The 22,031-nt window shown below is 36.9% G+C and overlaps 2 protein-coding genes across 3 annotated transcripts in view; one reads left to right on the top strand and one right to left on the bottom strand.

The window, feature by feature from the left end:
* The window catches only part of plxdc2b (plexin domain containing 2b), a 93,582-nt gene extending 81,280 nt beyond the window's left edge, over positions 1-12,302 (top strand). The window contains exons 12-14 of the mRNA XM_041967538.1: positions 1,163-1,201; positions 6,924-7,090; positions 8,765-12,302. Of these exons, the coding sequence (XP_041823472.1) occupies positions 1,163-1,201; positions 6,924-7,090; positions 8,765-8,884 (326 nt within the window). The 3' untranslated portion in view covers positions 8,885-12,302. The remainder of the gene's footprint in view (positions 1-1,162; positions 1,202-6,923; positions 7,091-8,764) is intronic.
* Positions 12,303-14,440: 2,138 nt separating this feature from the next.
* On the bottom strand, positions 14,441-21,890 carry LOC121629122 (GTPase IMAP family member 4). Of its 2 annotated transcripts, none has more exons than XM_041968682.1 (3): positions 21,760-21,890; positions 19,050-19,850; positions 14,441-17,405 (listed from the first exon to the last, which is right to left on the bottom strand). In XM_041968682.1, the coding sequence occupies exons 1-2, from the start codon at positions 21,788-21,790 to the stop codon at positions 19,075-19,077; spliced, it is 807 nt and encodes a 268-aa protein (XP_041824616.1). In that variant the 5' UTR covers positions 21,791-21,890; the 3' UTR covers positions 14,441-17,405; positions 19,050-19,074. The 2 variants fall into 2 exon arrangements, with proteins under 2 accessions (XP_041824616.1, XP_041824617.1); XM_041968683.1 differs by having other exon boundaries at positions 19,083-19,850.
* Positions 21,891-22,031: the final 141 nt, after the last annotated feature.

The raw sequence follows: 22,031 nt of genomic DNA, 5'->3' as shown, positions 1-22,031 counted from the left end.
GTGTTAAGACCTGCTATGTGCTGGAGTAAAACTGAGTTGAACAGATTGTGCAGTGCAACTATTGTGTCCTGCATTTCTTTGCTATTTATTCTTTTTGGATATTTTTACTGTTTGTTATGAAATTGGTTGTTTTTAATGGCAGGATACTGTCCTTTATACTGTAGCCAGATTTAAAAATGCTGGCTTGACTTTTAGACATATGGGTGACATATATTCATCTCTGATTTAAAGTTTTTTAGCACGTTTAGCCCTGCGGCACCCTCTAAACATGGAAACTAATATAGCCATATGGTGCATTAGGTTTTATTGGGGAGCTTTTGTTGCACTTACAGTGACATGGTAGTGACTGGTTGCCACCTTGGATGACATTATTGTCACTTCATCATTCTGTTTTCTGTTGAGCACAATAGGAAAAAAACAAAGAAGTACAGTAGAGAAACTACAATGATCTTAAATGGCAGGAAGGTGCAGTAGATTCAATTCTTTAAATATCTTTTGGGGCTTGGGGGCTTCTTGTGGACTGGGTAGTCCATCGTGTATAGGTAACATTGTATTCCATTACCTAAAGATGGCTTTGGAAAATTAAAAAACAAGCACACTGTACTTTTGCCTTCCACCAGTCATGGTTTTCATTTCTCAAACAAAGAAAATAATCAGTATTTATGACCTTCAGTCTGGTGTTGGATCAACACAGATTAATTTCTATTCTGCCACTTAAAGTACTACAGCTCTTCTAATTATTAATTTCAGACAATAAAATGTGACTGCTTTCTTTCTTTTCGAATGTAGAAATAGTCAGCCTCTCTGAATTAAGACATTCAAGGACATATATCTGGTGGAAAATGTGGTAAATTTACATAATGTGAATTCTATGCTGTGGAGAAGAAGTGGGTCACGCTATATTTCCATATTTTACAAGGTAAGTTAATCCCAGACTGATTTTATGCGTTGAATTATGGATGCTTTCCTATTATGTTCATGGCATTCATTTTTAATAAGTTCTGTAAAGGAATATGGTTCACTAATGAATGAAGCTTAATCTCATTTGGGAACTTCAGGGGGGTGTTTATATTGTAAGAGCATCAAAAACAAACTACAAAGAGAAACACTGATTACTGTGTCTGAGTCTCATGGTTCTTTGTCTCTCCTTGTTTCCACACAGATGATACCAAGATTGCACTTCATCTCAGAGACAACCAGGGTGAGTCCCGGTCTTTCACTGCTGTGGCATCTACGAACTGTAGTTCATGTAGCTCTGTTTATTACACAGTCAGCTTCCTGGTTTCAGGTGTTGGTTCTGGATTGCTTTTATCTTATTGGCAGAGGCATGGTTAAATTGGCTGATAAACTTTATCCAGCAAGTGACCGTAATGTTAAACTGTCCTCTTTGGGTTGCAGCAGTCAGTTTTTGTGTCTGGGGTGCTGTGAGCAAAAGCAACTCTCAATCCTGCAAGAACAGCACGATCAGTAAAACATGAAAATGCTCAGGTTTTTTTTTTGGGTTTTTTTTTAACTAAATGAACTAAATGAAACTGAAATCTTGAGCTCAGATTTTTTTTTTAAATGTTTTTTAACTGAGCAACAACGACATAAATATAAGCTTGCAGAATTTAAATCGGCTTTCACCTTGTGGAGGCAGCACTTCCTGTCTTTGTGTGATAACAGCATTTGCACACTAATGCCAAAGTGTAGCAGTTCCTCAGGGGAACATAGCTGATAAAATCCAAAAAGCCAAAGTTTAATTAACAGGCAGGCGAAAGCAAAGGAAGACAGTGTGTGATACAGACAAAACAGGTGGACAACAGGCAAAGTGCAGACGCCCAAAGCAAATCATCATAAAAATCACAAACACATGGAAATATATATTACAAATATCCAAGATAACTGGAATCACTACTGTTCAAAACAAGAAAACAGTAATAAAGCTTAACTTGACCACAAAGATAATGTGGGAGTGGAGTACTGTATATAGATATAGCTGCATTTGGTGATTGTGGGTGTGAAAGACAGCATATGGAAGCACAACATCAAAGTATTTGATATTCAAGGTGGAAAAAGGGGGAAATGACTGCCTCAGTGTTTTTGTTTTTTTTTGTTGTTGTTGTTTTGTTTTGTTTTTTGCTTTGGTTTTAACACATTTTCATCAGCAGAGACTTTCCATGTTTTTAAAAAGAACCTGAAGACCTACCTTCTTAGCTTAGCTGAATTTTATTTTATTCATTTCTGTTTTGTTTTTTTGTTTGTTTTTATATTTAGTCTATTTTTTATTTTGATCTTGTTTTTACGTTGTAACTGTTTAAATCATGGGGATCCTTAACATGGGCGCCTATGCCGACCCGGCCTGCAGGGTCATTGCTGTGAGGATCTCCCTGGTTGGGTGGTTGAGTCAAAGTAAATAAAGAATCACGAATATGGTAAGATTCCTGTATGTTTTAGTGCAGTGATTCCCAACTGTACTGCCCTCACTGAGCTGTAGCAACTTCAACTAGACAGGGAATTAAACTTTCCATCACTCATGAACGTGAAGGGTTTATTTGCACTCTTCATATTAAATCAACAGTACAAATTAAATGAAATACTGTGATGAGAGTGACACTTCAGCAGAAACACCAAAACAGTATGCTAATAAACTTATAAAGGAAGAGCCTAGCATCAAGCTATAGGATAGGCTAACTCTTTAACACCTCTTCCAGATGTGATTCTACCGTGACTGCAGGGTGTCAGCTTACTACTTAATGTTTTGAAACGTTTTACAAACCTCATAATAAAAGTAATCTTTACCAAAGCCTGCACAAAACTGTAGCAGACATTAAATAAAAGTACAACAACTTGCACTTCCTGCCTAAAAAGGCAGAACACCAACCCTGGTCCTCAAGGCTCACTATACTATAAGTATTACATGTTTTCCTGCTGCAACACACCTGATTCAAATCAAATGGATTTATGACTAGCTCTGCACAAGTCTGCTATTGGACCATTATTTAAGCCAGGTGTGTTGAAGCAGGGGAACATAAAAAGTCTGCGGGTCAGTGGGACTTGAGGACCAGAGATGTGGATCCCTGTTTTAGTGGACATCTTATTTTGGGGCCGCAAAGAAAAGTTGAACGTTTTGATGCTTTTTGATCTGTAAATTTAAATGTCGGTTTTAAACATCGTGATATTTTCCTGAACCTAATTAAAATGTTTTGGCTCCTTAACTTAAATAAACAGTAAGTAAAATTAAATGTATTTAATTAAATTAAATATTAAAAATGAAACAAGTTGTTCAATATAATGGGACCTTAAGATATTTCACAAAAACATGAAACAAACCACAGTCTCCTGGTCCCATATCTGACTTTAGCAACTACCCTCACCTTTAACTTCCTGAGACAGATTTTGTGTTTTTAGCTGTCTGTAAAGAAGAAAGCTGACAGTCATGAGTGAGGTGAGGCTACACCAAAACAGGGAATAAGCTAATAGAAATAACAGAATTTTTAATCTCACAGTTGTAGTGCCTCAGGTGGGAAATTAATACATTCTGCTCAGAGAAACTGTGAGGCATAATGTGATGTGAGAATGGGTTAGATAAATCAAATCCCCCCAGAGTTGCTGTCTTCCATTTGATTGTTAATCCAGGCTTTTTTCCACAGAAATTTCATTCCTGTATCACTATTAACCTGAAATTGTCCATTTGTGAAAGCCTTTTTGGCACAGAACTCAGTATTTCTTTGGATTTGCTTTAGTTGCCAGATGTTCAAAACATCCAAACGCCTGAAATGACTGAACTCTATTAGTTTGTGGAGATAGCTTCTCAAATGTTTCATTTCCTGCTTGAGAGAAATTGGAAATCTGTGACTTTTCATTACACAAACGTTGCATGTCTCCCATCAGTTGAGCACTCTTGAGCTGGCTCCTGTCGCAGTGATATCGCTGCTTTTTTCCCGCACATCTAACCCTTTATCACCACATACATGAGTGTAATTCCTTTCAAAGTGAAAAGGAACTTTGAGGAAAGCATAGAGACACGTGACTTGACTGTGGCAGGAAATGTTCAGGTTATTACAGCAGCTTCTTTTTCTTACCACCTGGTCACGAAGAGACTGAATTATAGGTCTGCTTAGTTTGTGTTGCTAGTTTCCTGAAACCTATATTAAGTAAATGAGGGAAGAGATGTATTTTTTTTGTCACAGCTGTGGTACTAATGTTGAGTAAAAAAAAAAGAAAAAAAAGACTGGGTCTCTGCAGCCATTATTTGTCCTCTAATGTATTTTACTTCCATCTTAGAGCACTGCTGTCCATTAGTGCTCATTTTGTCTCCTCAGTGAGGATGAAGCTTATGAGGACTGACTTCAATCTACTAAAGATGTTCATGTCACTGTGTCTCAGTCTTCCAGTATAGATTTTATGTCTGGTGGGGGGATGTTTAAGTGTGGCACAGAAAAAAAGTTTGGAAAAAAAATATATTTTTCTGTGGCTGCAAAACAAATCCAAATCATCACCATTCCAGTACCATGCTTGACAGTTAGCATGAGGTTTTTGTGCTGATGTGGTGTCTTTAATTTTTTATCAATTTTTTTATTGTGAGTTATGGCCAATGCATATTTGCTCTGGTCGTGTCAAAGTATATTGTTCCAGTCTTGTAGTTTGTTCAGATGCAGCTTTGCAAACTTAACCTGTACTGCCATGTCATGACAGAAGAGGCTTTCAGTTGACAGTCCTTCCAAATAAGCTAAGCTTGTGCTGCCTTTTTCTTGTTGTACTGATGCAGCTCTTTTTTTTTTTTTTTTTTTTTGCTTTCTTTAAGCATGACACAGTCTGACCTGAGGGTATATTTGCTGGGATGCCATTTCCTGGGAATATTTGCGACTAATGTTTTCCTCTAGTAAATAATCTCTGTTACTATAGAATAACATCAACAGTTGCTTCTTTAAGATCGTTGCTGATGTCTTTCCTCCTTGGTATTGTGTTAACACACACCTAAATGTTCCACATCAGCAATTTCATTTTTATGAAATGAAATTCAAAAATGTAGTTTATTATGTATTGTATAAATGTATTTTATTTTATTATTTATTGTCATACATAAGGTTCTCACAATGATGATACCTCTTTCCTTCCTTCTTACATTATCTTATCATTACACTTTTATCTTAATACATATTTAATTTTTCACCGTCTGCTTCTCCATTTTGACCATTTTTGTTTTGTAAATAATAACTCTGTGTCATATGTGATGTCTGAGGTTAAATTTGCCTTATGCAACTCTCTCTCTTTTCCACAACTGTATATATTTTTATTCTTTTGGCTCTGTTGTCTTATTGGTTGAGTTTCCAGATTAAATTGTCAGTGTCCGAGCTCTGGGCTCCCACAGAGATCTGGACTAAACTGCCTCTGCTTCCATCTCACTGCTTATTTAGCTGCTGCACTGCTCATTTCTCATCTTGCCCACATCGCTGCTCAGACACATGCCCCCTGCTAACCTTTCAACACGGCAGGCCAACAGCCTGTCGCATTATTCAGGCTTCCAGCTGAAGCAAGAGATTGTTCATAGACTGTGTAGTTATGACAGATAAAATGAGAAAAATGGCTTCCTGAGAAAAAGCCGTCTTAGTTTTTATTTGATTAGAAGTTGGAGAGTGAGTGGGTCATCTGAATTAAGAGATTTAAAATTATAACAGTCTGATTATTTCCATTGAAATCAATCAGCTCTTTTTGTTTCAGAAGAACATATACTGATCATTTCTGTTATTGTGTGCACATAATAGCTATTGCCCCCACAAAATTACCACCCAGTGATACTGTGTGCTAGAAATCAATGAAGCAGGGTGCTCGGGGAGGGGCTGGTTACTTGACAAGATCACTGGTGCCTACAGATGCTAATTAAAGGCAGAGAGTCCAGGGAGAAGTTGTCAGGGGGGCACAGAAAAAGAAATCCATAGCTATGTGAATATGTTGTAAATCTATGAGGGATGAGCTACACTATGATTGTAAATCCATTCTGTTGGTTTCATGGTCAATCCTCTCTGCAATCAGTTTTTCCCTAGAAGAAAGAAACACTAGTTATTCCACTGTTATTGTAAAGTCTCCTACTGGCAGACAAATTGAAGGTAAAGCTCTCCTTGTACATGAAATTGCGCCACCGAAGATGGAAATAAAGATTGCTGGGAGGTTTAGAGGATTCTGTTATTCAAAAGATCTCAGAACACCTGCAGGGTCAGGTTCAGATATGAATCCGATGAGGTGCCTGACAGATGGCTTGCAGAAGTAAAACTTATTATGTAGCCCCTGCATGCAGCCTAATCAGTTTGCAGTGCCATGTTTGAAGGCTATAACAGGACTCTATTAGCAGCAATAGACCTGCTTCCTCCTCCTATCAGGACCGTGCACTGCTAAACTTGGCATGGGATTAACTCTTAGTCGTACATGTAGCAGAGAAGTGATCATGAATACCTAAGCAGACTGCAGAACAATTATTCCACAGTGCTATAAACCTTATGTTATATTGAACCTTAAACTTACACTGAACATGCAAGAAAAAATCTTCTCTAAAACCTGAACTTAAAAAAAAATAATCTGGTTGCATTTACCTATTTTCAGAGATAAATGGCTTAGAGAGAGTATCAGTAGATGTGTTAGTGTCTAAAGAATAGATTTTCAGGAAGGCTATATTGCAAAAAAACTGAATTTTTAGTTATATTGGTACGTGCAGGAAATATAGTATGTAGTTTGATGAATGATGAGTGCCCCCTGCTGGTCAAAAACAGATCTACAATTACTATAGAAAAAACAGTTTTTTCCTTTTCTAAAATATCATTTTAACACATTTGATAATCAAACCAATAACCTCATCAGTGCTTTACATTTTAAATTAGTAAAAACATTTGTGTTTCACAGCATAATAGACAGTAACAGCTTTTTCTTTCTTCGTCTTTCTTTTGCAGTGATGCCAGCAGACAGTGCTGTCGACAGGATGCCAGGCACACACCCTCTGCACACTGGTCTGATCCTGGGGATCCTGCTGGTGATGCTCATCATGATTGCCAGCGTGCTGATCACCGTCTACATGTACCATCACCCAACCTCTGCAGCAAGCCTCTTCCTCATCGAGGTGAGCAGCTCAAACATCTGCCACAATGCCAGCTGATTCTAAAACCCACATCTGATTATTAATTAACATATCAAACCCCATAGTAAGCTCTTTTCTGTATTTCCTTGTGAAAATATGTTTACTGGTTCTGTCTGACAACTAAACCAGAATAATGACTAAAGCCAATGACCAGAACAAAGCCCAAAGTCATTAATTAAAAATGCAGGGAAATAGAATCTGATTCTTATACTAGGAATTTGGATAAATCACATAGATTTAAGGAGATTTGTTTCTTGTCTCAATCCTTTGGACATTCCTGTGTAATAGTAAGAAAACATGTCTGAACTGTTTCATAAAACACAGCTCGGTGCATTTTATCCCAGTGAGTCATTATGATTTTCAGAGAAGGAAATGTGTGCACACAGTCTGCTAATGAATTATCAAATTCATGTCCAAGTTTAGTTGTTCTTCAGGTCCTTATTATTCTCAGCAAATCCCTGATGAGGAATGTGTTTGCTAAAATAAAACCACATCTCAGCACTCTTTCTGTTAAACCCAGAGGGGATTATGTTATGTTTAACTAAAGGATAAGGCTGCAGATACTTTACATTTCATTTACATCATGCTGCAGCAATTATTTATTCATTGATTTTTTTTTCTCCCCCCCCCTATCAAAGACAGAAATCTTTAAATAAGGTCTGAAGTTTGAAATGAATGATGAAATTACAAATGTCTGATTAATCTTCTAAAACAAACTAGACACAATTTTACTCAAACATAAGGAAAAAAGTTAGGACTTTTCAAACAGAAATACAACCTACACTGTTTTATAGAGCAGAAACGTGAGTTACTCCAAAAGATACACATACATATGCAAATCAAACATAAATAATGAGTTATAAAAGTCATATTATATGTAAGAGTAAATTTGGTCTGTAAGAAGCTAAAAAAAATTCCTTGACATAAAATACACTAAACAAAGTTATAAAACTAAATATTACAAATCAAAATAAATCATTTAAGGTTAAAATTGTTGCTTAAAAGTATGTTTTATTACAAAAATCTGTAGAAAGGATTGAAACTATGGAAATCACTGTATTTATGGTAATACACTGGTGAAAATGGGACTAAATAAACTAAACTCATCATCTTTGGCTGAAAGGATGTCATTCTTACAGGAAGCTAATGTAGTTATGAGCTTGTTAGTTTTTACCTGATTGAGCTGGAACAAACAGGAAACTTTTTTGTCGACTGCTTTCAGTAGCAGATTAATACACACTTGACAAAGTTAAGTGTTTAAAACTGCAAGATGTTAAGAGTATTTCTGTTACTGAACTGAACATAGCACCCAGTTATGTAACTCAGTGATGAGTTTTAATAGCTTTTGGACCAAAAAATGAGGCCTATGGCAGAGAGGAACACAGAGTTTGTTGATTGTGACAGTTTATGAACTTCTGTACATGACTTTGTGTTAAAGTTAAAAAAAAAAAAAAAAGCACTGCAAAAAGCAGTGAGGCACAAAAAGCTACATGAATATCACTGCAGTGATTAAACACACAAGTCAAGGTGCAACAAAGAAATGGCTGACAGTGATATCTAATACAGTCTGGTGCTATTTAGCTGTAACCCTTTAACTCTGAGACCTCTGAGCCCCCCTAAACTCTCACACGTGTCTTCTCATGCCCACCCCTCCAGAGACGCCCAAGCAGGTGGCCAGCCATGAAGTTTCACCGGGGGTCAGGTCACCCAGCTTACACAGAGGTGGAGCCAGTGGGCCAGGAGAAGGAGGGCTTTATCGAATCTGAGCAGTGCTGAGGGAGGAGGGGGCGTCCACGTCCCCACCAGACCCCTCCTGCACCTGCCTTCCTGCTCTACAGGGATTTCTCATCTAGATGGTCTCATCGGTGGAGGAGCTCAGCAAACACAATGACTTGGGTCCATTTAATGCTAGATGAGACTGGATACAGCAACCAGTGACACTGAAGGTTGAGGAAGAGGGGTCAGGGGGAGGGAGCGGGGGGACTTTGAAAACTGATCCCAGACAAACCCAGAGATCGGTTCCTGAGGGTGAGGATCTGACCTGCTGGGGACAGAGGGAGGGAACAGTGCTGACATTATTGATCCAGCCTGCATTTATTAAGAGTTTGTACGGCTGCCATCATGTTGCCGTAAAGGGGTGACTTATACAATATATATTTTCAGAACCAATAACAGAGTATCTGAGAGAGATTTTGCTTTATTGTTGGTGGGGTTATACAGAATAGGCCTTTGTATAGCCATCAGATTTTTACTTGTTTTCCTCTTTCCTTCAGTATGTTGGTTCACAGGGGTTGGCACATTTATCTGTACAGACCGTCGGTATTGCTTTTCAATACCATCACAGGCGCAATTGACTTTTCCACAGCCTGCTCTGTACAAAGAGGCTGCAGCTGTTTCCATATGACGTGAGCTGAACTTCTGTCACCGCGATCAATCGCAGCTCGGAGAAAAGCTCTGAACACTCGGCATCGGTCTTAAATTACTTTGTGATATTTGGATGATTTCCTTTTCTGAAAATGAAGTGTTATACTTTTTTGTCTTCTTTTCTAAAGGGGGACGGGAACACTCTATCCTTTTCTTTATGTCTTTATTTCTTTGGTTTCATTTCTGCTGTGCCATTTTGTCCCTGACTAGAGTTTGCACAGACTTTTCCACGCACATTTTTTTTTTTTTTTTTGGACATGTGGTACTAATGCAAAAATACAAGACAGGCGCTTGTGAGTGTGAATATATTTTCTGATGTGTAAGTGACTCCTGTGTGAATACAGAAGACCAGTTTACAGGAGTGATGGTTTATCCACTTGCTTTCTGGGTGCATAATGTTTGAGCTGGCTCTGCACAGTTGACTATTATTAAATATTTTCAAAGGTATCTGGATACAGTTGTGAGCCTGAAAATGCACTTGTCTGATTGGATCTTTTATCAATTTTACAGTGTGGTATACTTTTTCTGTCATGTAGCCAAGCATAACCAGATCCGTGTCCACATTTAACAGGTGGTTCATCCATGTCAACATGTATATACCAGTTCATGCCAAAACATTTGCAGATTCAGGTAACTCATGGCAAATATTTCTAGTACAGCAGTGATAGTACTGAGAAACTTTTAATTTTTTATGAGTGGCCTTTTTCTCTACTTTTTTACTTAAATGTGAATATTGTTCTATTTGGTTGCTGTCATAGATGAATACACAACCCAAACACTCATTTCTACTGTTGACAAGATCTTGTTTTACACCAATGATTGTAGACTTATGGTAGACAAGCTAAATTGATATCCTGGTATTATACTAAAGCATAAACGTGCAATATTACATCTGTTCCATACATTGAAAAGGGATAAAAGCAATCATTTGAAATGTATTTTTATTCACACCTTGTTACCATCACAGTGAGACCAAAGACGAATCAGGATGTAAGTTAGATTTATTTTCAAATATGCACCTCAGTTTCCCCCACAGCCTCCACACCTCAGTTCTCAGAAGCCATTAGAGGTAGCTATACTGATTCATTGTTATAATAATGTCTGTAACCTATAGTTTTAGTGTCCTATGAAACTGTTTATCAATCGCAGATGTAGTGACACAGTCATCTTACAGTTCATCAGTGATAACAGCTGGGTATTTGCTAAACCCCTACCCTAAAAATTGACTTTAACCACTAATTAAGTTACCAAAAAGAAAATTATAGTTAAGGGGGCATGCTCTTTTTGTTGCTTTCAATTCAGTAACCATAATTAATATATGTGGTAACTGTATATTAAGCAGAGTACTTGCTGTGATGTTAGCTGCCACCATTAGCACGCCTAGCTAAAATTTTCAAACTAATATTAAGCAAGCTAACATGGCATTAGCTTATTTGACAGGCTGCTTTAAAAAATTTCAGTTTAAATATTAGTATTGTGTAGAAGCAATCCCATGTAGCTTTTAGTTTAAGCTAACGTTAGCCTTTTTTTGTGTGTTTATGGGTGTTTAAACACCCTAATTTTAATGCTGGGTGCTGATCCTGGGCAGATTTTAAAAAGTTGGTTAATCAGGAAAAAATTTCACATATTAGGAGAGAAGCCTGGAAGATACACGAGGTCTATGTTTTTTATTTTAGTAGGATTCAGTTTTTACTTCTGTGATCAGAAATCCATGAAGGAAAATCGATAACTATTTAATTCTTATACTAAACGCCTTTATTATGCCAGAAGGTTGAAAATAGCCCTGGACCCCTTCGACAAGACTTTTGTTCTGAAACAAGTCAACTAGAAACAATACAAAGTGACCTATTTAGCAAGCTAATAGCTTACTTAGTAAACTAAATATAAAAAATATAAGTTCTACTAAGGGTAACTAAAGGGTGGAGTTTAGCAAATGGCTGAGAAGTTGTTGTTTTTTTTGTTGTTGTTGTTGTATCTTCTCATCTTTTAAATAATACCACAAACTCCCAAAGGTACACATCGTGTATTACACTAAAATTAAGACACAATGGCTGTTTAAATCCTTAACACATACACACCCTAATTCATAAATACACTGGTCTCATTTGGTGTCAGCCACTGAGTGTGAATCCCTGCTCTGAGTGAGTCATTTGCACCACAGTGTTTAAGCTGTGTACAGAAAGTTTAGCTTAAACTTTCCATGCCCACAAATATAATTTAACGCTGTCACAGGCATCTCTCTGGACATTCGTTCTTTGCAGCCGTTTGGAAATTCTGCTTGTTATACACTGCCTCCTGAAACTGCAAGTGTTTTTATTGCCACTGTCTTAGAAGAGCAGTTTGAAAGCGTGGCCGAAATACTTTATGTTAACGTGCTTTTTCAAAAGCTGAAACACTTTGATCAGTGACAATAGGTTGTCTAGCAGTAAAGTCTTCTTCACTCTTCTCCCTTGGCTCAACTAATAATTTTCACTGTTATTTTAGAAAGCATCAGAGTGCTGTGGTGAGGATCGGTTACTGATGCTGTGCGCTGTTATTTACTCTTGAATTATTTGAATAAAATGATGTTAAATCACAGATTCAGCAATGATTGCAGAAGCAAAATAAAGAATTAGAGGGGATTTTGCCAAGTGAAATCTTGTCTTATCCTCCACAACATTTCATACCTACAATACAATGACTCAAGATCACTCAGTATCATAGCTGTCTGTAATTTCTGTAACTACTGTTGTTTTGATTATATTTGAAATAAACAATGTTGTTTAAAACAGTCGTGTGAGTTTGCATTCATGGTGCTTCCACACAAAATTACTGGCTTTTTTTATGTTCATTGGATTGCAGTTTGTTCCATTAATTATCATTTATACATGCTGAGCATGCCAACAGCAGAGAAACAATGAGATACCCATTAAAGCTTAATTATTAACTTATTAAAAATGCATGCAATCGCATTAACATTAGATCTTAGTTGCTGTGTAACCATGACAATGAAATCCTTCTTTAATTTTGAAAAACACAGTTTTCATTTTTTTAAATGATCCATTGACCCAAAAAGGGAGGGAATGATGTATGATCAGTGCTACATAAAATCCTCAGATAAGTATTAAGTTGAAGAGCTTCTGACAGACTGGGAAAGCTGAGCTTTACTGCATAATAGAAAGCAAAACAACAGATAGAAGATAAGAGCCAAGGTGGGAGCAAAACTGGCATAATGGCAGTTAAAGGAGGACTATACTATTAACTGAGCAAAGAAGGGCTTTCAGACATTGACATGACAGAACAGTACAAGAAATGCACAGAAATGATTGCCACAGAAACACAAGCCATCCCTGAACAACACCACAACAATAAGTGGTGTTTAATAACTTGACATCCTGCTGTTACACGCACCAAATCAACTTAATGAATCTAATGCAGGCAAGGTCATAGCGGTGCCGTGAATCATACTGATGATGTCAAACAGTCCCGGTGACTTGGTGTTTTAATCCCATCTAGTGGTTAAATGAGTGTCTGCATATTCAAGTTACAGCAGTGTTTTCAGCATATTTTCCTTTTAAAATGATTTAGAATGAGCACACAAAATATTTCACGGCAGTAGTTTATCATTTGTTTTTATACTGATGTGATTAATGAGGTTGCAGTTATTAAATAAATGTATTCTCAGGTTTCCTTAATGTATGGCTTTGTCATTATGAATGACAACAACAACTGAAAAGCCTAACCAGGGTTCCTGCACATTTGTACTTTTTCCAATACTATTTTAGGAGGATTCAAATAATTTTTTATGACTATTTACAACATTACTGAGCTTGAACAGAAATAATCAAATCAGTGTATGAACATTTTAAAACATAGTATATTCTCTCATTTTCATATATTTTAGGATTTACTTAAAATAAATGCTGCCAAATATATATATATATATATATAAATCATGAAGTTAACGCTGAAATGGTTTCATCAAAGTGGTGTGAGCCTATCATGAGTTTCCCCCAGTGCTTTTTGACAGTGAAGGAGGCGATACTCACTGGCACAGAGCCTTTATTAGCATTTTTTCTGTAGAACAGACACACACATTTCTATTTTGATGGTCTTTCTTACATTTTTTCTTTCAATTTTTATAGTAACACACTAATTTCTGCTCACCATTCAGATCATTTCCCCAATGGTGTGGGGATGTGATGAAATCATGCACTTATGCCCAAGTTGATATTGTTTGATGAAATCGTGATGTTAGTATTTAAACAAAATGACTTGCAAAAACTACAAAAAAAGTCTGACTATCACTTAATTATGACATCCTATCTTGTTTGAATTCAATCTTGTGTTGTTCTTACTCTCAAATGTAAGTCGCTTTGAATAAAAGCGTCTGCTAAATGACTGTAGAATAGAATAGAATAGAATAGAATAGAATAGAATAGAATAGAATAGAATGTGGTACCTCGGGGTATTCCAGCACTTCTTTTATGCAGACAATACTGTTGTAAGTAATCAAGAAAACTGGCCCTTTTCTATAATACTAAATTAAAATGATTTTTTAGTTTGGTGTAACTTCACCTTTTATTAACCACTGGCAGTTTACAACTTAAGTTCAATTTACCATCTTAACCTATTGATTTGACTTGAACTACACGAATATCAACTGAAAAAAGGTAAGATTTTTTACCAGTATAATACCACAATTTTTACATAGTAAGTATCATATTTAGATCCTACTTATCCATCCATGGTGTGTGGCATCTTTGATTTTCTATTGAACTTAACTTTGAAATACTTTCTACAGTATATTTATAGTCTTTAACAAATTTAATTCCATTTCCCTGATTTTTAAAATATGGATCTGTGAAAATTAGCTGTGGAAGCTACAAATAATCTAATAAATAAAAGAATCACATTTCACTGCCAAAATCCTCAAAACATGGGTGTTTATTCATCACATAAAATCAAATAAAAAAAAGAGAAATTTATTGGAAGAAAACCAACAAGACATAAAAACAAAGGCTTTTTAATCTTAAGTCAGTCTTGACCAGCAGGTAACATGTCAGGAGTACGGAAGATTTAACAAAAGCACACAGAAGTAACTCTTCTTTCTTCATTAATGTCTAAGGAGAAACTTGATGCACATGCATCAGATGAGCAACCATGGTCATTGCAAGCACTTCAACAAATGTGGGTTATATTATATTACATGCCTCATAGCAGTTTTCATCATTGTCCTATATTTATACATTACATATGCTTCTTTTTTCAGTGTTTCCTTTAAAGTGGTGGCTTACATCAGTAGCAATGTGAATATTTAGGGTTAACTTACAGCTTCTAAAGTAAAATATCAGCAATGATGTGTCCCCGGGGACCTGTGCACACTGAATTTACAGCAGATCTGTGTCCATCTCACATTTCATGAACAAATGTCCTGGCATTTTAACTGTCAGCTTGAAAATCGGACATTACATTTAATGACTGCTAAAGCAAACAGATTTGCAGCATATTTAGTATTCCTACGATAAATGCCATGTTTTTATTTTGGTCTCTGTCACATCAAATTAAAAAAAACAACAAGAACAAAAAAAACTAATCAAATCATATGGGGGGAATGAAAACCAGCAGCCTTAGCTGTTAAGGGCACAGTGTTAGTGACAGATGGAGGGAAAAATTTCCAGCTTTGGAATTCACAGCTGCTCAGCTATTACCCAGTTTACATCAGGGTAACCTGAACTGTATTTTCACAGGGAGTAAAACTGAGTCATGACAAGAGCCATGGTGTTTGTAGCAAAATGCTCAGAGAAAACGACTCTGCTGATCCTTTCAGGGTCCCTTTAACACAGAAACACAGGCCATTTTGAGGCACCAAACACAACTAAACATGTATATAACCACTGTTTACATATATTTCAACCACTTGGCTGATCTGGAGGTCAGCAGTGTTTTTTCAGAGCACCTCCTGTTAGAAGAGGCCACTATTAACTAATTATTAATTACCTAATTATGTCTTTTTTTGTTATGCCACTTGGAATCAAGCTCTAGTGAGTCTTACTTTTATCAGTGGTCCTTGAGCTACTTCTACAACTAGACTGAAGCTTACCTCTGCCTAATTAAATTTACTGGACATCATTTTGATGGCATACACTTGCATTTTGAAGAAGTTTGTGAGCACAGACTTTTAGAACAGGCTGCCAATCTGGATGAATGAAGAGTCTTGGGTTTACAGGTTACTAACCATCCAACGAACACTGTGAATGAGACAGATACTCCCTTTGTGGAAAGTAGTTTCCACGAGTCAGGTCTTTATGGTATTCAGGAACCAGGACAACGCAGCTCTACCTAGCACCATAATGCACATAAAACACAAAAGGCCAATGTGAAGCTTAGGAGGGAGCTACTGGTTCCTGATGTACTTATTCTTAAAACCAGGATAAGACCTTGTCTAGTTTCTGAAAGCTGATGTGCAGAGCATCACATGGATACTCCAAAAATGTTATCAGAAAAAGGACAATAATGAGGATTCTACACCGGCACCTCTGCTCTGAGTTTAAAGGGACGCACATACATGAAGACAAGTAGTACTCAATGCTGGCTTTAAAAAGCAGGAAAGTAGCTGTGTTTCAAACGGAAGAGTTTGACTTGTAGTAAAGAAAATCTAAACTTTCTGCGACTTCTATACTTCCACCTCAGCTATCTGTCTCTCATGAAACATCTGTGCACTTTATACAATTTCATGTTTAAAAAGAATTTATTTTGTATATCTTTTACAAGATGCTACACATATATATGTTTGGTCAGTTATAACTCAGTGACCATTTGTTTATGGCCGGTCTGTGTGATGCATGTAGACTGTGTTACATGTGTCTGTTTCAGGGTGAGCAGGCTTTTGTGTGTATCTATTTACTTGGTAATACATTATACATCAGCACTCCCAAACAAACAAGATGGTTCTCTCAAGTTGTTTTTTCTTTACAGATAAACCCCTGTATGAGCATTCAAGTGATCATAAAACTGGTTTCTGAAACATCATAAATTCATCACAATCTTGTACAGTCAGAAAACACCTTTATACAACTTCTTTTGTTATAAACCCATAGATATTTAATTTACATTTATAATACATGAAAAGAAACCAACACAAACTAACAATTGCAAATCTTGAATAGTGAATATTTGACATTTTTCTCTGGATAAGAAGTTAACAAAAGTAGTTATGGATCTGTATGGCAACATTTTTCCTTAAAGTTTAACCATTCCCACAAATAATAGCAACACCCTTAAAATATGTTTAAAGCAAACAAAATAGCTGCTTTAACATGCACAGCCAAGAAAAATCAACAACTGCTTTTGTTTACAACTGTACTCACATAGCTAATGAACACAAGAGAAGAGTTTACGGTTTGGTCACAACAAAAGGAAATCATTCAGACATCCATCGGCAGAAAATAACTGACAGTTTAGTGCAGTTCTGCTGTTGGTATCACTAACACTAAGGAGTGTTGTGTTTAAAAGTAATGACAGCTACCATCTATGTAAAAGCTTGCTGAATTTCTGTTTCATTAATGTTTGTAAAAACCTCCTCTCCATCACACAAATTCTACCATAAATGACTAAATTCATCCAAATATCTTTACAGGATAAAATGGTACAAAAAAAAAAAAAAAAAAAAAAAACTTTGGGCAGCATGGTGTTAAAAAATGATTAAGCATATTATCAAGAATGAATTCAGTAACATCTGATAATTATAATAAATATGATAAAAGTCACACTGCTCTGTACATTCAGTAACATTGAAGTTTTTTTTTTTCTTTTTTTTTACCATTTTCTGTCTTCTGAAACAAGCAGCTCTGTCATCATTAGAAGGTCCATCAGCCATGAGCATTTCATTAATCTGGAACAAACACACAATGGATTAAAAGGTTATAAAAAGACTGGTTTACATGCAAATGATCTTTGTTTTCATGCATGTTGATAAACTACTGTGACACTGCAGTGAGGTAGCTTTCTAGGGTTGTTATTACAGGAGGTCTTAAATTCAGGAAGGTCAGATGCTGAGATATATAATATGCTATCACTGCTTCAATCTAAGAACCATTCAAACCAGTAATCAGTGATCACACAAATGCCTCAAAATGCTTCTTGATGTTATGTCCTTAAAGCAGCTATGAACATTTTAAAAACACATTAAACGAGTGTGTCATGTGAAAACTTTGGTGTGATGAAATTAAAGAAAATCATATGAATCTGCAGTTTTCCTCACCCTCATTAGGAGTTATGTAATACAGTGCAAGTCTTGAGCCACACCATTTCTTTATGTACACTACCAGTCATGAGTTTGGACACACTTTCCCATTAAAGCTTATATGAAAATGTGTCCAAGCTTTTGACTGGAACTGTATACCCAGGAAAAAAGAAAAGAGAGGCAACAATTTATTGTAATTTTTGTGCAAAGATCAATGGAATTAATGTACAAGCAATGATGAGCGGTCCTCACACACTGGCGGTGCGTCAGCCTTTGTCACAATAGAGACAAACAGTGGTTGCCCTGCCAACACATTCAGCCCGAGCTCATCCAGGTTCTTGTCAGAAAGACGAGTGGAATCCTTCCTCCATAAATGTACAACAGTGATGTACAATGCCCGGTGTTGGCCAGTCAAAGTGCTTTCAGTCACGTTTGGAACTGTTAATTTCAGGTGAAAGGGAGAACACCTGCAACATCATGCGGACCTTCTGTACCCATTAGGTGTTACTGTGACTGCAAGTCAATAATAATGACATGCAAATGTGTTGGGGCGGGGTCTGTTTTAAGTCTTGAGAAATCTGAGTTGTAGTTTAGTGAGATACAGAGTAACAACTTCCTGTTTCATGGTGAAGGCTAGCCCTTTTATAGGAAGCCAGTGGGATCATAACAGTGAGTAAAAAAAGGCATCATATTAAATCATGTTCAGATCAAGGCTGAAATGAATGTGTTGAAATGGACTGGAACTGTAAATTAGGGAGTAAAACATGAGTTTTCTTTTAGCAGCGCTTTTTTAATCACCTTGTTGAAGCAAAAATGCTGTTTTATGTTTGTCAGCCCATGTTACCTTTTGCATTTTTTTGTAGATGCAACTAAAAAATGTAAACAAATGATGAGTTTTTGTAACAGGGTGCTTATAACAAAGTGCCTAAAGATACTTTTCAAAACTGGTTCTTCAGCAAGTTGTCTAATATGTGAAGTAACACTGGTTTATCCCTTGAATGAAAGGTGTGGCTCAAGAAGGTTGGACTGTGCTGTATATTTGGCCAGCTGATGAATACAATGCTGATGAGTGATTCGAAACAGTAAAATTGCGCAGCAGTAAATTCTAACAAGACGGAAGTGGCTATACAGCAGCATAAAGCTGAAGAAAACAGGAGATTTATGTGATGAATCCCTGTGTTTACTGCTTTCGCATTTAAGAAAATAGTTTTTATAAGGAAAAAACTGATTACAGCTGTTTTAAGGTGTCGAATTATTAATACGGGATCTTTAACTGACAAAAATGCCACTCACTGTCTCAAAAGCTAACATAAACTCATCACTCACTGGAAAGCGACTCCACCTCCTTGGTTTTAGAGAGATCCAGTCCAGAGTTCTGTTTGGGCCGGGCCCCCAGATCCCGAACCTCTTTGGCAGCATTCTTGTTCTCCTCCAATGATTTCTTCTCCACTTCTAGATTGTAATGGCCCTCTTCTTCTGCCACCATCTTCTCTACCTTCTTGAGCAAGTGCCCCACCTGGGGGTGCTCCTCAAATAGTGGAATGGAGTTGTTAATAACAAAGTACCTTTTCTTACATTTCTCCAGCACCCACTGCAGTTCTTTGCCTTCCCTGCGTATATACCGCTCAATGGAAATGGTCCTCAACACGTCTGCCCAGGTGAACACCACAATTGTATGCTTCCAAACTTGCTCCCCAAAGAGACTCACATGCTCCTCGATGCGTACACGGTCCACCTCTGTGAACATGCCAACAGGAATAACTAGCAGGAAGGCGTGAGGACCTGGAGGGCAAAGAGAGGCACCTCTGACTAGCTCCTGTTTATAGGAGGCTGGTGTATCCTGGGTAGAGAACCAGCCTGGAGTATCCACCACAGTCACTTGCCGCGCACCCACATCCGCCTGCCTCTTCACACAGAACTCAGCTGCTCGTTCCAAGTGAAACTCCTCCCTGCCTAAGATGGTGTTCCCTGTCAAGCTCTTCCCTGGCCATCTCCAGCCCAGCACCACCAGACGGATATCAGTCAGATGGTTGACATCCTGGGCTGCAGCTGCCATCTTTTTGGCCTCCTCCTCCGGTCCACATGCATCTCCGGCTATCATCAGTGAGGGCAAAATTTACAAAGTTAGTGCAGAATAGCTTTAAACAAAAATATTCAGCATATTTATCAAGCTTTTATGACATTTCTTTATATTAAAACAGTTTGGGAACATTATTTTTTGTTTCATTAAATGTTTAGTTGAAAAATGATCATTCTGACACCAAAGAATAATTTACAAGATTCAAACTGATTATTTAAATAAGACATGGTGTGTGTGTGTCTCAGCAGCAATAAAGGAGTATTTAAGTGTTGCAAGTGTCTTAAAACTGTGGTGAAAATCCTGATGTTCGATCTATGTAGTTTATTAAAAATGGTGACTTGTTTGTGTAAAAAAACATGTAAAACACATCAGTGAGTATCAGTAAAATGTCCAGAATAACTAATGAAGGTCTTCAAAGTACCATTTATTTGACAAACATTCTGAATAACTTTTTATGAATTTTTTTCAATGTACAGGGTTAATTATAACCCTTTCTGTTATTTGTACTTACATAATCTTTATTTGATACAACGCTATATATAGTGTCTATTTCACGCATCATACTGTGTCACTATTTAATGATCCCACTGCAATTTAAAGTGGACCAGATATGATTGTTTCAACTTCATTCATTCATTGTCTGCACCGCTTATTTCATGACGGGTTGCGGGTAAGCTGGAGCCTATCCCAGCATTAACAGATGAGAGGCAGGGTACACCCTGGACAGGTCACCAGTCCATCACAGGGATGATTGTTTCAACTTAAAATTTTTAATTTTGGGCTCTGCTACTTTAGCATTGTACCATAATAAATACAGGGCAAAGGAGTGATGGTGACTTGAGAACATGTACTGCTAGTGTACTTTTAAAAAATGCAAGTAAGCAGCACAACAAATTACCACAACAAAAATGTCACCAGGGTGTATCTATTCTGTTTGGTAAACATGTTAATTACTTTCAATTATGCAACATTATAGGTTATGCTGTCTTTCACCTCATTTCCATACTTTTCCGTATACTCCTGTTTTAATGTACACATATGTAGAAAATGTGGTAAAATGCCAGTTGAGATAGAAAACACCTGCTTTTAAGATCTAGAAAGTTTTCTTTTGTTTTGTTTTTTTTACAGTACACAGTCCCCATTGCTGTTTGTTGCTGATGTCTTCTGTTTGTACAGAATGGGTGAAGTGTGGGGGCTGGGATTCGTAAATAACTTTGGTTGTTTTACTAACTCCAGGTTTGGGAACTACACCATGGCTGTGGCCAGCTTTATGTAGAACGAAGTCATGAGTTTGAAACTTCTTTATAAAAAGTTCCCGCTACATAGAAATACTAAAACATGTCTATTAATATTTTTTTTTAATGCTTGGGTGATGTTTACCATGATATTACGTTATTAATAAAGTCCAATCTAATCTAATCTAATATAGTGAAGACAAGCCAGAAACATGTAAAACCATGCAGTGGTCCATTTGAATTAGAAATGGTCAGAATATGACGACACACACACAAGGCTAATCAGTTATTCCTTAAGTTGCATTTCCCAAAAAGTTTATACAACTTTGTAGATGCAAAATGCGGTTTCAAGGAAATCATGTCCTCAGATTAGGTTGATGGCTTGGAGACCTACCTGGGACCTATTTGTTATACGGTTAGATATTAATGTTACAAGTTATTAAAGCGGAAATTACAATTATACGATCTCTAACTACGTGGCAACATTTTATTAAGCAAATGAGATTAGATCAGTTGAAATGAAATTGAGCTTTTCTCCATTAGCGACGTGTGAAACGTGTTCAAATCCGGGTTGGTTGTTAAAACTGAAACTGCTTGCTAACTTTATGCTAATTTTAACAGCCACGGAAACCACCCATTATTTTATTCACGGGTTATAAGTAACAATATTAAAAAGACTCCGTCTCACCTGTTGTCTGAAGTGGTTTGCTCGCTTCCATATTCGATTTTATTTTGGACTGAGGTCTTATTTGTGTCTAATTTCTCTTTGAATGCCTCGTTGTTCGAACTTCCTTCTGTAAAAAGTAACTAATAACCAAAATTTAGACTTTATTTCCGGCCAAAACCTTCAGAATAAGAGCACAGCGTGAAAACCGGAAGTAGAACAAAAGGGCAAATTCCACAGTTTGATCAAGATGAATAAGCAAAAAGCAACATTATTCACCTCCTGAAACTGGCAAA

This window comes from Melanotaenia boesemani, chromosome 18 (assembly GCF_017639745.1).
Source record: "Melanotaenia boesemani isolate fMelBoe1 chromosome 18, fMelBoe1.pri, whole genome shotgun sequence".
NCBI classification, from domain to species: domain Eukaryota; kingdom Metazoa; phylum Chordata; class Actinopteri; order Atheriniformes; family Melanotaeniidae; genus Melanotaenia; species Melanotaenia boesemani.
Note: the sequence above shows the minus strand (reverse complement) of the source record. Positions and strands in the feature narration are given on the sequence as shown.